The sequence below is a fragment of the Acanthochromis polyacanthus genome, chromosome 17, assembly GCF_021347895.1.
Source record: "Acanthochromis polyacanthus isolate Apoly-LR-REF ecotype Palm Island chromosome 17, KAUST_Apoly_ChrSc, whole genome shotgun sequence".
In the NCBI taxonomy this organism is placed as follows: domain Eukaryota; kingdom Metazoa; phylum Chordata; class Actinopteri; family Pomacentridae; genus Acanthochromis; species Acanthochromis polyacanthus.
In genome coordinates, this window is record NC_067129.1 from 4,265,069 (window position 1) to 4,281,638 (window position 16,570).

At 38.4% G+C, this 16,570-nt stretch overlaps 1 protein-coding gene across 7 annotated transcripts in view; it reads right to left on the minus strand.

The window, feature by feature from the left end:
- tcf7 (transcription factor 7) overlaps positions 1–16,570 on the minus strand; it is a 102,523-nt gene that overhangs the window by 7,841 nt on the left and 78,112 nt on the right. For 4 of the 7 annotated variants that reach the window (XM_051937326.1, XM_051937329.1, XM_051937330.1 and 1 more), the window contains exons 6-11: positions 11,982–12,071; positions 9,863–9,982; positions 8,465–8,624; positions 6,925–7,032; positions 5,662–5,709; positions 1,704–1,752 (exon numbers count right to left, since the gene is read on the minus strand). In XM_051937326.1, the coding sequence (XP_051793286.1) occupies positions 1,704–1,752; positions 5,662–5,709; positions 6,925–7,032; positions 8,465–8,624; positions 9,863–9,982; positions 11,982–12,071 (575 nt within the window). The remainder of the gene's footprint in view (positions 1–1,703; positions 1,753–5,661; positions 5,710–6,924; positions 7,033–8,464; positions 8,625–9,862; positions 9,983–11,981; positions 12,072–16,570) is intronic. The other 3 variants (XM_022190923.2, XM_051937327.1, XM_022190924.2) reach the window with 3 other exon arrangements.

The window sequence follows — 16,570 nt, forward strand, 5'->3', positions numbered from 1 at the left end:
CCTGTAAAGTCATCAGGGTAGATATATAGCTGTGGGACTTTTTGTATCATAGTTGACATTTTTGCTGTTTTCAGGCCTAAAATCAACATGGCCGCCTAAAACCAAACAATATAGAAAGATTCTTCTAAATATTATATACATATAATTGGGAAAATATAAAGTTATTCTTGTAAACCTGTTGATATGCGATAAAGCTACACCTGACACACTATTTTATACTAAATAAGTCAGAAAGCCTTGGAGTCTTGCCAGTCTTTTCTTCAGGAGGAAATGACATCGTCCAAAATATGACAAAAACGTCATAGTTTAGTATGTCATCCAAAATGTCACTGAAACATCACAGTTACTCTGACAATCAGTATACGATTGTCTGTGAATCCGTCTGTCTGTGTGAAACATTACTCAAAAACAGACTAACGGATTTGGATGAAATTTTCAGGGAAGGTCATGAATGCCACAAGGACCACCTCATTAAATTTCCACAGTGATGCGGCTTATAGTCTTGATCCACGGCTTTGTTAAGGATTTCCCATTGGGAGATATAACTGCCAGCACGGTGTCGCTGTAACCATGACAACAAGTGAACACTGCGTCTGCTACCTGCTGCGATCCAACTACAAAATTACTGCGATTTATCAGTTGGAAATCATACAAGGAACAGATGATTAAACTGTGGGGTGTTTCTGAGTCCCATCTATTCCTGCCGCCCGCTACATATTTAGGTCATGTATGTAGCAAACCCCAGCCAGACAATGGGGAAATTCCTGATGTTTCGCAAAGCCTTTATTTACGTTCAGCAGTCAGCCTCATTTTGAACACAAATTCACCTTTCTGTCCCTATTTCAGCTGCTTCTAAAATCAGACATAACCTTTTCTAGACAGCAACAGCACGAATTTTCGGACTTTTCGGCAGTGTCTTCGTCATGTCAAGAAACAGCTTCTTAGATAAATACTTCCTGTTTTCCCGTAACATTAAAAATACGCCTTCAAAATAAAAGCTAGCAAAAACAAAGGCTTACAAAAGTGATGAAGTGATCTACAGACCTTTATAAGGGTAATTTCATGCAGTCGGTGTCCATACATAACACGTGCCTGCGCTCAGCACAAGGTCATTTTCTATTAAATATTTCAGCCGTCGGAAATGATCCGTCGGAACTGAGCAGCCTTGGAGAACTAATGCACTCTCAGAGTTTTTCTAGTTGGAATTTTCTTCCTGAATGTTTAGCAAATTTTCAGAAATTTGGGGAATTTTTTTTCTGAATTTCTGGATTTTTTTTTCCAGACAAGTAAACAATAATTTTTGGTGCCCGTAAATGAAGACAACAGGAGGGTTAGTATGGCACAGGAAAAAGGAGAATAGCCAGTGATCTGAAGGAAGTTTTGTTTTAACTTCTCTATCTGCCGTGATGTGTTGACATTTCAAACTTGGAACAACTACGATCAGCACAATGTTTTGCACACTGGGATTAAAATGTTCATAATTCAGGTTACATGGAAAGCAGAGTGGGTGGGTGGTTTGACGTTAGAGACACATCCTGCCTCGACGACACCAAGACGCTGAGCGACAGCGCGCCAACGCAACTTCAAGCTAAACCGAATTCTTTGAAAAGCAGGAGAGTTGACGCTGGTCATTTGTTTTTGTTTTAATGTTGAACTGCGGCAAATCTGTCAGATAAGAGCAGGGCAGATATTTCTATGTTTACCTGTGTTGGAGTCCTGCTGCTTCTCCCTTTTTCTTCTCTTCTTCTTGCCCTGTGGGAGAAAACAAACAAACAAAAGCCCCATTTGAAATGAGTCTGGCTCAGCTGTTAAAATAACTACACTGCTATAAATTCACCACCAGCCCTGGACATGATTTGCAGACTTTTCGACTGACAGATCCAGTTAATCTGGTGTGTCTCAAGTAGAATAATGTACTCAGATTATTCCATGTCATCATTTGTACAACTAATGTGACTTTGCGGGTGCAGCTGTTGAAAGAAATATGTATTCTTCAGTGTTGTTTATCAACAGAAATCTGTGAAATCTGAGCTTTCATATGCAACATGTGAACCTATTTTATGTAAAATGTGCAAAATTGAAAGCAACCATCAGCAACCAAGTCAAGCAACAATATTTAATACTTTTAAAAGAGCGAGAAAAAAGCAAGAAAGGGAAAGAAGAAACTACAATGCAGTACTAAAGTCACTAAACTATTCATGCAAAACCTCCCCGATAAGTAACTGTGAAGAAAAAAGATGTTTTTGTTCGCCCCAGGTCCAAAAATCTTGCTTTTTCTACATTTCTGCTCCTATTTCTCTGGCTGCATTGTGCGACTGTTGAGGTAAACGTCAGAGTTGTTCACACAGATCCGGCGATGGTGAAGTGAGGCCTCATATTTGGGTGAGATGAAGGATGTGGGGAGAGAAATCTACCGCCTACGCTTCGATGTCTGCCCTCCTCGGCTCGCTGTCAGCATTGTCTATGTGGTTTACAACAACTCCTCTTGCAACTGCACCTCTCTGAAGCCCTTTCATCTGAGCGTAGATGCTAGTTTGTGTGGAGGTCTTTTTTGGTGACTCGGGAGGAGAAACCCTCCACAGGTGCGGGGGCGATACGTGGAACTTCTCTTCCTGTTTTGTTCGTGGGTCCAGCAGTTACTGGCTTTTTGTTTGTTTTTTTTTAAAGTCAGGAGGAGAATAAGAAGGGCGATGTGAGGGGGTTCCTTGAAATGCAACAAACAATATTTCAAGCCCAGCCCTGCAGCTGTGAATGCACATATATGATCACAGGAGTTGTGCTCAGCAGATTTGGTTGCTCTTCTGGTTTCTTTGCGCTCAGGTGATGGAGTTTTGTGACACAGTTTTGGTATTTTAGTCGTGCTTAAGCAGAATGCACTGGGTTAAGTCAGGGGTGTCAAACTCAGTTTAGTTCAGGAGCCACATTCAGCCCAATCTGACCTCAAGAGGGAATGACCATTAAAATACTAACAGAACAATAAATAATGAAAAAAAAACAAAATGAAAAACAAAACAACAAAAACATGAGGTCAAACAACAAAACTCAGACAAAAAGACACAAAATGACAAAAGCGAGAAACACAAAACAAAGCGAAAAAAACTTTAAGCGAGGAACAAAACGACCAAAAAAAAGACAAACAACGCAAGCAAGACAAAAAATGCAAAATGACAAATATGCTACACAAAAAACGAATAAAGCAAAACACAAAACAAAAAAAACATGAGACAAAAGGCAAAAAGCCACACAAAAAGCAACAAAAACAAGACAAACATTACAAAAATGAGACACAAAACGACGAACGCGAGAAAGAAAACGACAAAAAATGAGACAAACGACGCAAAAAAATTCACAAAGAGTTACAAAACGACAAAGAAATGACAAAAGCAAAACACAAAATGACAAAAATAAGAAAAAAAACACATTAGCAAGACAAAAAATCAACACAAAATGTCAAAAACATGAGACAACTGACAAAAGCCAGACAATAAAACAACAAAAACAAGACACCATGATAAACAGCTTATCATAGTCTAGGAATTATTTTAGATTCCCAGTTTTACAGATTTAGCAGTTATCGTCTTCTCTCTAATTTTTACACTTTGAGGGCCGGATTAGAACCTCTGGAGGGCCGATTTTGGTCCGCAGGCCACATGTTTGACACCCCTGGGTTAAGTCATTCTAAAAGCATTGGAGTTTGATTTAACTCGGTGTTAACTTTCTAACATTTCTAGAGTTAAAAACTGTAAAACTGAACTTGATATCTGTCAGTAAGAATAATCCCAGCGCTCAGTCATGACATTTGTCCACATGAACCAATCAAACAGCATTATCAGTGTTATGTTTGCTCCATGCGCGCAGCAGTAGCTCCTAAACCTATGATTACAATTTACTAGAGCTCTGGTTTATAACATGTTCCCGACATTATGAGGGTGATTTTAGGGAGGGAGCTTCACTATAAAGCTCTTTTTGGCTTCTAAACTGCATCACCTTTTAACCTTCTGTCGCCTACAGCATAAAAAAAGAAAAGGCAGCGGAATGGAAATGAATCGATGTTGTTGAGAACGTGTTATAAACCACAGTCTGAATAAAGTGTGACCATAACTGGTTGCCATGCCTGCCCGTCTACAGAGTTCAGCTCAGTCACACATACAGAAAGCGAGGCAGTGCAGCAGAGGAAAGCGTAAACAGGTCACCGCTCTAACGTGTGTCTAACGTGACCAAACAGCAGCCTCATTTTTAGGATTTTAACACTTTACTGGGGGATCTACTGGGGAATGTAAAAAGGTTTCAGCATTTCTACATCCAGTTGTAAATAATGGTGCTGTGATTTAACCCTCTGAATCCCAAAATAATGCTTAAAAAAAAAAACATTCACCAAAATCAAACCATTTATCAAAGCCAGAAACTGTAGAAACTGTTTTTGTATCTGGTTCAGATTTGGAATGAAGATGGGGTTGTAAATTCTCACAGGGTCTAAGGACCAGACTAATTCCTGGGTAGGTTTTCTGTGCCAATGAAATCACAATGTGAGGGACAGACTCATTTTTGACAGTTTGGTCAATATTTGTGCAATACTTCTGTCACTGAAATAGGAAATGCTCTTTTAAGATGCATTTTTACATCTTTTTTTAATGTTGAATACAAGCTTTTGAATTTTTCTCCTTAGTTATTGTTGGATTTTCAGCTTTCCTATCATCCTTGGCTCATCTGTGTTGTGCTATTTAGTCAGGCAAACTAACCAAAACTGAGCTTAAGATTATGATTTTTCCTCAAAATCACTTTAATTTGTTTATTTATTTCTCATTTAAAAAATAAAGCCTTCAGCACTATCCTGATTTTTTAAAAAACTAAAAATTTTGCGCACCTCGCCGCAACCGGAAAGCTATTAATAAACCAGCTGCAACTAACGGTCACATGAGAAAAATTCAGGGTGTTTTAACTAAACTAGGCTGAACTGCAGGCTGTGTTTATGTTACGCATGTATGGAAACAAAAATGTAAATAATAAATTACCACTGGTATGCAGAGTCTTTTCTTCCAGCAGTGGTAATGTCTATGTTTTGTGAATAAATCATCAAAGAAATTCCACTTCTTTTTTATGATGTATGACTTTGTATCATGGCTATGCTGCACTAAATACTCCAACAACTTTTCTCTACTTCTCGTCATGGTTGTGCTGTTTCCATAGAGGTGCAGGACTTCATATTGCAGTGAAACATGACCCCACAATCGGTGAAAATTGTGACAGGAGCACAGAAACTGCTTGGGGTTCAGAGGGTTAAAGCGATGCCCGATAAACAGATGAATAAATAAACTGGAGGCAGCGAGGCAGCGAGGCCAGCCATGCGGCCCTGCTCTCTGTTAGTGGAGCAAAACGGGCTGATTTATACCTCTGTGTGATCTGAGGGGTTAACACACTGGTGCAAGGCTCAGTAAAATGTACAAAAGCTGACCAATCAGGCGTGTTTGTGCGGCTGCCGTGGCGTACGTGTCGTTGGTGAATGTGCTGATGTGACTCACTAAGATCTTTGGAAGGTGCATGCACACTTTGCACAGGAATACCCACAACCCCCCACCCCCCACCCCACCCCTTCATGCAGCTCTCCACAGACTCATGTTTTCCACCACAGAGGTATAAATCCACCGTAAGACGTGTCCCTACCCAATCAGCTTTACTCTTTTCCCCTGCGACCCCGCTAAGGCCCGCCTCCTGCAAGAGTTCAACAGCAAACTGAGAAGTCAGAGGCACACAGCAGCCCAGATCCAGCAACATCCCCCAAAACATTGGACTGAAACGCATGCACCACACAGGTTTACTGTCCTAACTCTGCAGAACATTTGACCGTCAGGCCTGCGGCTCAGTAATTATGTCGCCTGTTGACACACAGGAGCCAGTAAGTCAGCTCTGAGGTGAAAAATGGTCAAACACTTGTTCACCAGATGAGATTTACTGAACTGATCCTGCTGTTTATCACCTTATTTTCACTGTATCACACCAGAGAGCACAGAAGAAGAAACAGTTCTGGGTGTTTATTTCATCTAATGTTTTGTAATTTAAAAAAAAAAAAAGATTTCTACATTTATAATTTGCAGCTTTCTGCTTACAGGAAGTCAAACTCAACATTTGATAACAAGTGTTACTACTAATCTAAAATAATGTTGAATATAATGCTTTATCCAAGTAGAATTAGCTCTCATCGAGCTCTTATTTTGAAAGAATAATCCTTCAAAATAAGAATTTACTACTAATGTAATAAGTACTGTGTAATTTAATAATTTATCAAAGTAGAAATAGCTCTCGCTGACTTTTTATTCTTATTTTAAAGGAATATTTATTGTAATATATTGAAAAAATACTGAAATTATAATTGAAAAATCAAAAAATCCAAATGAAAATTATTTTAAAAATGTAATTTGCATCACAAGCTCTGTAGTTTATTGTGTTTTTAAGATTATTTTAAAGGGACATTTCCTTTCTATTTTGCATTTTTCAAGCTGTGTTTACTGTAAATCGCAGTGAATTAATATAAATGGAAACGGGTATCTTTTAAGCATAATGAATGTAAGCTTTGGCATTTATGTTTCTAATGTAATGACACTGACATTATGATGACAAACACATGCAAACACACACGATGGAGAGTTGAAAACATCACATAATTTCAATTTAAAAGCTTCTAGTTGGATCTAACCACAGTAAACACATCACTTCTTCGCCCTGAGATTTAGAGACAGTTCCCACTACAGCCCAGACATCAAGTTAATTTCTAATTTTGCCCAACAAAGCGGAGAAAACTCTACATTTTCCTGCTTATACATATATACTGTCAATCAGCTATCCGCTCATGAGTTTAACAACAAACGGTTGACTGTCAGCGAGCAGGAAGACGAGGGAAGAGGAGGAATGGAGGGAGAAGCTGCTTACGTAGTTGTCTCTAGCGGACCAGGTCGGGTAGAGCTGCATGTGCAGTTGTCTTTCCTTTCGGGCCAACTCGTAGTACTTGGCCTGCTCCTCCCGGGTCAGCGCATGCCACTGGACACAACAGAGACGCCGTTAGGTTCAGGTTTGAGCTGATTAAGCAGGTAAACAATGAGGCTTTTTTTTAAAATGTTGGGGTCATTAGAGAAGTTTGAAAGAATGTGAACACCAGAACTGCTTTTGTCTTTATAGTCTGAGGGCTCTAAACGCAAAAAAGTTAAATAAAAATACATATTAGTACACTGCACCTTTGCTAGATGAGTAAGATAAATAAACAGTTTGTTATTGTATCTTAAAAATATACAAAATAATAATAATAGTATAAAAGGAAGGAAGGAAAAGGAAATACAGTGGTCTCTCGCCATATCTCGGTCTCACGGCATTGCGGATTTTTCGCTATATTGCAGAAAATGTATTGCGTTGTATAGTTTTTTTATATTTATTATTTTAATTATTTCTGCGGTAAAATAAGCATGATCTTATGGAGTGTGCCAAATTAAAAAATAAATCTATAAATAACAAGCAAATAAAAGTGGAAATATAAAGACGAATAAATAAAAATAAATAATGTTGCTATATAAAGAAATATTATTAAAAAACTTAATCCATGAAAAAAGGCTAATAAAAAGTAGAAATATAAAGACAAATAAATAAAACAATTAAAAAAATAAGAAGAAATGTGCTTATAAATAAAATAAAAATAATGTTGCTATATAAAGAAATATTAATCAAAAATTAATCCATGATAAAATTAGAAATATAAAGACAAATAAATAAAACAACTTTAAAAATAAGAAGAAATGTGCTTATAAATAAAATAAAAAATAATGTGGTAATATAAAGAAATATTAATCACAAAAATGAATCTATGAAAGAAAAGCATAATAAAAGTAGAAATTTAAAGACAAATAAATGTGCTAAACATTTAATGTGGCATTTAGTGTTGTTTTAAATGTTGTATTAAATGTTTATTTAAATGTTTTTGATTTTTGATTTTATTTATAAGCACATTTCTTCTTATCTTTTTAATTATTTTATTTATTTGTCTTTATATACTATACATATACATATATATATATATATATACATACATACACACTACCAGTCAAAAGTTGAGACACATTTTCTCAAATGAGAAATTATTATTATTATTATTATTTTATTGTTTCATTTATTTATATATTTTTGCAAACTTTTTTCTGTATTTGAGTCTTACAGTGTTAAGAGTGTGGGAAGCATTTATAATGACAGTGTTGACGGTTTATAAAGCCTTAAAACACACATAAATAATAAAACAAATATGGTCGCTACGTTGTGGATTTTCTCAGAGGGGTCTTTGTCCCCCCCGTTAGTTTTCTGATCTCTGGAGCAGCAGGGTTCACCCTACCACCATCCTCTCATGTTCCTCATGTGTGAAATCACAGACTGACCTGCAAACAGGATTAGTCTGCGTCTGATTGTGCGTTTGGTTGCGTGCATCCCTCACCCTTCGGCCCAGAATCTGGTTGATGGCGGCGCTCTCCTTTAACGTGCACTCGGCGATCACCTTCGCCCTCATCTCCTTCATGTAGAGCATGAAGGCGTTCAGGGGCTTCTTGATGACCGGCTTCTTGGGCTCCTTCTCCCGCTTGGCCTCCTGCGGCTTCCTGAAGGAGACGGAGGAGGAGGAGGAGATCTGAGAAGCTGTTTCTGTCTTTTTGCTCGTTTGTGTACAGAAGGAATTAGGCTTCGTGTGTGGACAAATGGGACTGGAATCCAGCACCCTGTCCTTTTTATGGTTTCATTTCAAACAGGATATCTGTTGTATTCATTAGGGTTTAGAGGTGGATTTTTTAACATCTTTTCCCCTGTTTTCAGCCTTTATACGACGCTAAAGTCACTCTCTTGTGGCTGTAGCGTTATATTTAATGAACAGATATGAGAGCGGCATCAATATTCTCATTTAACTGTTGCCAAGTACATGTCCTAGCACGCTGAATTATTCCTTTAAGAGGAAATAAAAAGGGAAAACTGCATGTCTGAGTCAGTTAACCCTCTGAACTCCAAGCACTTCCTCTGAGTTTTTGCTCATTTCTTCCCCCTCACTGTGGGCTCATTTTTCACTGCAGTATCAAGTCCAGCCCATCTACAGAAACAGAACAAGCATGGCTAGAAGTAGAAAGAACTTAAATTTGTCTTTTGGGCAGTATAATAAAGTTTTAATGCAATAGATCACAAACAAAGAACTAGAGTTGACATTGATTGTTTGTTTGGCCAAAATTGAGAAAATCTGGAACCGACACATGAAACATTCTCCAAATGCCCACAAGTGCTACTAGAAAAAAAGGTGACAGTACATAATGCATATTTTATTTGGTTCCATACTTATCTCCAACATGTTTTGCGTAAACACTGCCTGCAGTTCAGCCGAAGTCATACAGTCATTAACGGCTTCTCAACGTGCAAAGGAGCACAGAATGTTTCGGTTTTTGCAGTGAAGCTTATTCTCATTATTATTCTTTCGCAATTTCAAAACAAAACATTTACAACAAAGTGTTTTTGGTCATATGTTATGATTTTAAGCTTGCATTTGGTTAAGTTTCCTGACAAAACAGCACATCATAGATAAGTAGTTGAAGAAGAGCAATTATTTAGCTTTTACAGCTTCAGACGCTGATAAATGCTTTTATTTTGGTGATTTTTTTAAAGGCCTTCAAAGTCAGAGAGTTAATCATTTCCATTTAAATCTAAATTATTTAATCAAGAATATAATCTCAGATAAAATATTTAACATCTGCATGAAAACAGTGACATAAATAGAGCGTGAAGTAAAGATTTAACAAGTTCTAAGGGTGTAATGAAGGACGGATGTTTGGTGAGAGAGAGAAGCGTGGGTGATACTTACACGTACATCCCTCTGTCGTACTGGTCATGGTCCTGTTTGCCTGTAGGGGGCACTATGGCCGGGTGGGGGATCCCTGTGGGGTGCATGCCTGACGTTCCAAGCATCAGAGAGTGAGGGAACCTGGAGGTAAAAGAGAAAAAAAAATAGTAGAGGAAAGGAAGAAAGAGGAGAGACAACACAGACTTTTGAGAGAAACATTGATTCACTGACAGGACGGTGAGCTACAAAGCAAGAGCAGCAGTTTGGGGGAAGCAATGAGCCTAAAAGCATGAAAAGCCTGTCAAATAAAGGGCTGAAAGTGACTTTATATCAGTGTAGTGGTTTGCTGGAGTCACCAGAGAACAAATCTTAAACCAAATGCAGAAAAACAGCTAAAATTTGAAGCATAAATGGAAATTCTTTAATATTTCATGCAGCAGTGACATTAACATTTGCCACCACTAGAGGGCGTCCAAACATTACTGAGGAGGAAAACCCTTCTCTACATCTCAGAGCTGTTTGAAGCCCACGATCAGTCAGTGCATTCACAAGCATCATGAGTGTTAAGAAGTAATTCCACTGCATGATCCAAAACATATTAAAGTACGACTACTGAGGGACTTTACGTCATTTTTTTCTGCACCTGAACAGAAAGCGGCTGAAAACGCAGCAGAATTAAGCACCTGCTGGCAGCTTTGCGAGCATCAAAAACAATCAAAACATGTTCATACTGTTTGTTTTAACTTGCATGAATGAGTAGAATCTTTTCAGTGGGGTCTACTGCAGCAGAAATACATAATTAACGATGCAAGTAATGCTTACCGCTTTGAAACTGCAGAATTACAGAAGCATCTCCCAAAATGAACGCAGATCAAAGTGTGATATCAAAGACCCAAATCAGATTTTTCATATTTTAGATTAAAATGGTTGCAGTGCAGTAACCTTTTTCTCATTTTGGGCTCTTAAACACTGGATTATTGTGAAGAAATTCCACCTATTTTGCACGATACATGTCTAAAACAAACAGTATGAGAGGTTGGGTAAGTCTACATGGTCGAGGATTCATGTTTGCAGTCCTGCAAAGAGAAATCACTGTGTGTTGTGTTTAAACACCGCTTTAGGTTGAAATGAGTTAAATTTGACTCTGCAAATGCACAAATTCACAGTAGGGCGGTCACACTCATATTTTTAGCAGACCTAAAGGAACATTTGGCTTTTTAACCCTGTAAGACCCAAATACAGAAAATAATGAGCAAAAAAAAGTAATTAAAAAAATATTATTATAAATAAATAACAATATATAGAAATGCAAATATAGAAGAAAATGAGCAAAAGAAAAATATAAGCAAAAAAATTACATATAATTTGTATGCTCATTTTCTTCTATATTTGGATTTTTATACATTACATATTATCATTAGTAATAGTATTTCTATTTTTTAATTTTATTTTATTTTTTGCAATGTTTTTCTATATTTGGAGATAAATTATTATTATTAGTTTGATTACATATATATAATCAAACTAATAAAATATATAAACACAAATATAGAAGAAAACAAGCAAAAACAATATATATATATACACACATATATACATTCACACACATAAATAAGAAGATAATATTTAAAAATAATATTAAAAAACAATGAATTGCATATTAAAAAAAAATGAAACTGATTAATTTCTCCAACAGTGGGTTTTACAGGGTTAAATTGACTTTAATCAGCAGTCTGGGGGACACACAAGCAACAAAAAGCAGAAAAAAAGCTTAAAAGTGGTGATAGCGGCCAGCAGCTGTCCTGATAGAGTCTCTCTGTGTGCTTGCATGTATGCTGTCCTATTCTGCAGCAGCGTTCAGCTCGGCTCGGCTCACTTTGCCTTGACTCAGCTTGTTTTGGCGAAACACTCAACTGGTCCTGTTTACAGCACACCGGCTCCAGTAGGACTTTTACTGCAGCTGTCCAATGAAATCTGATGGAGGGGATGAACACGAGTTTGCCACGGCGAATGGAAAACTCCTGCTCAGGCATTTTAAGTGTGCTATAAACAGGAGTTGATGATGCAGAGCATTGCGTGTCGTTTTTTTTTTTTTTTTCTTGGCTCGGCCCGGCGCTGTCTGGCCGGCCGGCTACGGTACCTGGAGTAGGACGAGGCGCTGGGGAGGTTGGAGGAGTAGGACTGCCTGAATCCACAGGGGGACAGGCCTGGATAGACTGGCTGGCTCTGCCTGCCACAGCACAGCAGAGGGGAGAGACGGCAGCAGTTGGTGCTTTTTGGCTTTACACATGAAAATGTGTTGCTTTTTAGCCCTTAAGATTGATTTAGACCCACTAGAATGTTAACAAAAAAGCAATTTCATTATCCCATTCAGTGAATTTGGTTAACTTGGTGCTCAAAAATGATTCAACAGAGTTCAAACATGGATATTATGCACCATTTATCATCTTGGTTTGGTTTTGTAAGAAACAGTGAATTGCATTCTGATTATGTAGCTGGAATGAGAAGTTTTCTTGCCATTTTTTTTGTTTATTTACCATTTTGAACATGCTTATCCATCCTTTATTACCTAACAGGACACTTGGAGAGAGCTTCCCCTCCAGAAGACAATGTTCTATTTTAGAATTTTAACAAAAGTGCACCAAAATTTCATGGATTCTTCGTGTGTCCTTGCTCCACCTCTACAACAAGTTTCATTAAAATCAGTCTTTTAGTTTCTGCAAAGTCTTGCTGACAGTCACCGATTTCTCTTTGTGCTCTCCATGTACTTGTTCAATCTATCCGTGCACATTTCACACTGCTGTATCTTAACGTGCAAACAAATAGAATAAACAAACACGAAAGCCACAAATAGACACCAGGGTCTGAATATCATTTGATCACTCTTACATAAAGTCAATTCGCGATGCGTCTTGTGAAGCGTGGCGATCCCCCGGTGGAAAGTCGGGATGGGCGCTGTTGACAGCTGTGTGTCAATACGTGGCTTAGTGGGAGCACACACTCACACGGTGGGAGGTCGAGGGTGGGGATGGGGTGCGAGGAAGAGCCTTTGATATGTAGAAAACCACACTTCTACCTCCTGAGAGCCAATACAACCACCACCCTCCCCTCCTCCGCCGTCCTTCAATGTATGCACACACACATCAGCCACCTTTACAATCATCATTATCATTCACATTCTCATCTCCTCCTCTTCTTCCTCTCTACTATCTTTTCTTCATCGCCCACCAGGAAGCTGTGCTACTCTTACAGTGAAGCCCAGGAGCAGAAAACCCTCGGCTGGGAAGAGATCCAGAGATTACTGGGCTCAGCTCCTGGAGCACCATTCACGCTGTAATCCTGTTTTAACCGAGGTCACGCTACAACGCGGGTCAAGTGTTGTTCGGCGCAAACTAAACGGTCAGTCCACTCTTCACCTCAGGCGCACCACATCCCAGAATCTGATAAACCGACCCGTCGGCTTGTTTTGCTGTTGGTCGAGAGCCAACAACGATAACAAAAGGAAAGAGTTTCAGCAGCATCAGAATCTTTGCAAACGGCAGCTCCTGAGTGACAAAACGAGAAACGCCTCCTAGCGTGAGAGGCTCGGCTGGACAGAGGTATGCTGGGAATGAAATGTGAACGCTGAACGACCTGCTCTGTCGTCGTTTGCAGTCAAGAGACGCACCCAGCTAAGTGACAGCTTCACTCAGAGGCGCCGAGTTTGAAAATGTCAAGCGAATGTCGGATGAAGGCAACATTAAACGTAGGGCGCAGAACATTGCTGTTAAATAATAAACACTTAAGTTTATCACATTGTCAGAATAAGTAATAGCGTAGTAAATTTTCAATTTCCTCATCACTGAAAATTCTTTCCATGTGTGATGATAATTAGCAGAAAAAAACTAAATGAAAATAGAGGCCGCTACCAACAATTTACCTGCAGCTGACAGACCTCCATTTACTGTAGTGAAGAACAACACAGTGCCATTAGATCATTTATAATTATAAGCATCAATATATAATTGTGGGACTTTTTGTATCATAGTTGGCATTTTTGCTGTTTTCAGGCCTAAAATCAACATGGCCGCCTAAAACCAAACACCACATGGTATTTTTACAGAAAGATTCTTCTAAACATTACATGTACAACCGGTTAAAATTGGAAGTTATTTCGAAAGCTATTGTAGTAAACCTGTTGACTACTTTATATTAAATAACTCAGAAAGCCTTGGAGTCTTGCCAGTCTTTTCTTCAGGAGGAAATGACATCATGTGGAGCAGGTCATGTGATCTGGAATTAACACACTTCCTGGAGAGGTGTTTTTGTAACGGGGAACTTAGTGGAAAGTGATTTAATTTGTTATTTTCCATAGAAAATTTGATATATTGCCAAAAAAGAAATATCCATCATGATTATCTTAACCTAATAAAAAGAACACAATCTAAAATTTTTTGAATCAGCTCATTTTATTGTTGTTTAGCTAATTAGAAGATGGTTGTAATTAAATTTGGACGTTTATTTCGTTTACATTTTAGTGATATCCAGTCATTTTTTAATAAGTGATTGTTTCCATAAATAAATAATGATGGAATTTGTAAAGACATGATCACAATGAATATTTAAAAAAATGTATGCAAGATATATCCCATGGACTTCAAAAGTCTCTCAATTATATATTCACCAGGACAATTCTCTTGTCCATTTATGTCAGCTTGAATCGTTTCTCGTAATTTTGGATCATTTTTGTGTCTTTGGGATCATTTTCAAGTCATTTAGGACAAATTTCATGCCGTTCTAGACTCATTTTCTGCAATTATGGGACATTTTCAAGTCATTTTGGACAAGTTTTGAGTCTTTTTGGACAATTTTCTTGTCATTTTCAACAAGTTTTTGGTCAGCTTGGATCATTCCCTCAATTACATATTGACCCATAAGACACGTACATGGATCCTGCTGTGGTTTGATGCTTTAAAGTCAGAGGAAAGACTCCTAAACAACTGAAAGCAACTAACTAAACTTGAGCTTCAGGGAATGTTTCGTGAAAACCAGGATTGCCTGTTAAGTGTAGATGTGAGATTATCGACCAAAGTGAATGAGACATTTATCTGGCGTTTTTCTGGGACGTTTTTGGACAAACGTTCTGGTTGATATCTGGTAAAAAAAGCCTTCTGTAAATTGCTTCTCACAACTCAAAGTAGACTATGTGTGTTACTTTCTGTTCGTACGCCTACATGCTGTGTTAAAACAAATGCAGAAACGCTACCATGTTTGACAAGTTCAGGTGGCAATTAGATTCATGGAAAGTATTGCATGTCTGAAAGCGGTTAAGCTTTGTTTCCAGTTGTAACTGCTATGACACTAGTGACCTTAAAAAACCTCCGACTGCAGTTCAGGTATTTAGTTAAAGGACCAGACTGTCCAATTTTACTGCCTGGGAGTATAAAACAATCATAAAACGTGAACTTTGGCTTTGTTTTCTTTACTGCAACTCAATCCTCAATCAAATAATGTCCGGCACACCCCGGACTGTACGTGCAGTTTGAGCTGCTCACTGATTGACGAACTTCTTTGAATCACTTTTTACTACAGTATCTTGCATTTTTATACATTATCTTTTTGCTAAATTCTCTGTTCTAATTGTAACTTCAGATGGTTGCGTTCCTTAAAGCTAAGCTGTTTGGTCAGTAGAAGATAAAGAGGCTTTTGTGACACAATGTATTTAAGAATGCAACGCGTTTTTGAGCCCCCTGCATCTTCACAAACAGCAAAACATCTCAAATAACTCCTGGTGCCCTCCTGGTCCGAGGCAACGAACCGACCAGCCAACAGGCCGGTGGTCACGGAGGGACAGGAGTCGAGGCCGGGATAAAAGCGTGAAACAACGGAAAACACAGCTTGACATTTAGCTGCTGATTCTACATGTTCTCCCATCCTCCTCCTCCAACAAAGAAGCACACTACAAGGGGCCAAAACAAGCAGATAATCTGGGCTAAAGGAGATTAGCCGTTAATAATACTTGTGAAAATCCATAGTGAAGTGTTCCAGATAAAACGCCTGTAAATCACAGACTTGAGAAATGTCTGGGGACACGCAGCTCGTCCTACAGAAACATGAAAAACACACATGTGAGCAAATATGCACACAAACTTTGGAAAGCTTTCATGCCAAATCTCCATGACATTTGATGTAAGCCTTTAACTATTCCTGGAGGGGATTTGCCCAGGCGCAGATACTGCAGGTTGTAATAAATGGATTTGCGTTGATCCATAAATCAGTGGAAGTTTGACATTAGAAGTTCGCAATCAACCAGCATGACATTGCGAGCTCACAATCAACTCCCAATTGACGGAAACCTGAAATGAAACGGAGTGAATGTGGAACAGATGTGGCCGTTTTAGGCGTCCCGTCCTGCAGGGCTCCTCCACACAGCTGCAGCCCCATAAGTAGCTATAGTGGAAATCAAAACACCAGCTTAAAGGACTTCCATCTCCAAAACACAGTGCGGTGGAGAGAAGATATAAATGCGCATGTATATATTATATATAGTTGGAGGTCTTTGAGAGTTCATTAAAGGCCAGAATCTACATTGAAGTGCCAATTTCACAGAAGAAGACAGGCATTTGGAAGTCCAGGATAGCGTGTTTTAAATGTGTTTTTAGTAATGTAATCCAATTTTAACACACATAAAGTCCCTTTATTGGTAATCTGATCACAGTCCAAGTAAACAAAAGTGCTCATAGAGTGGTG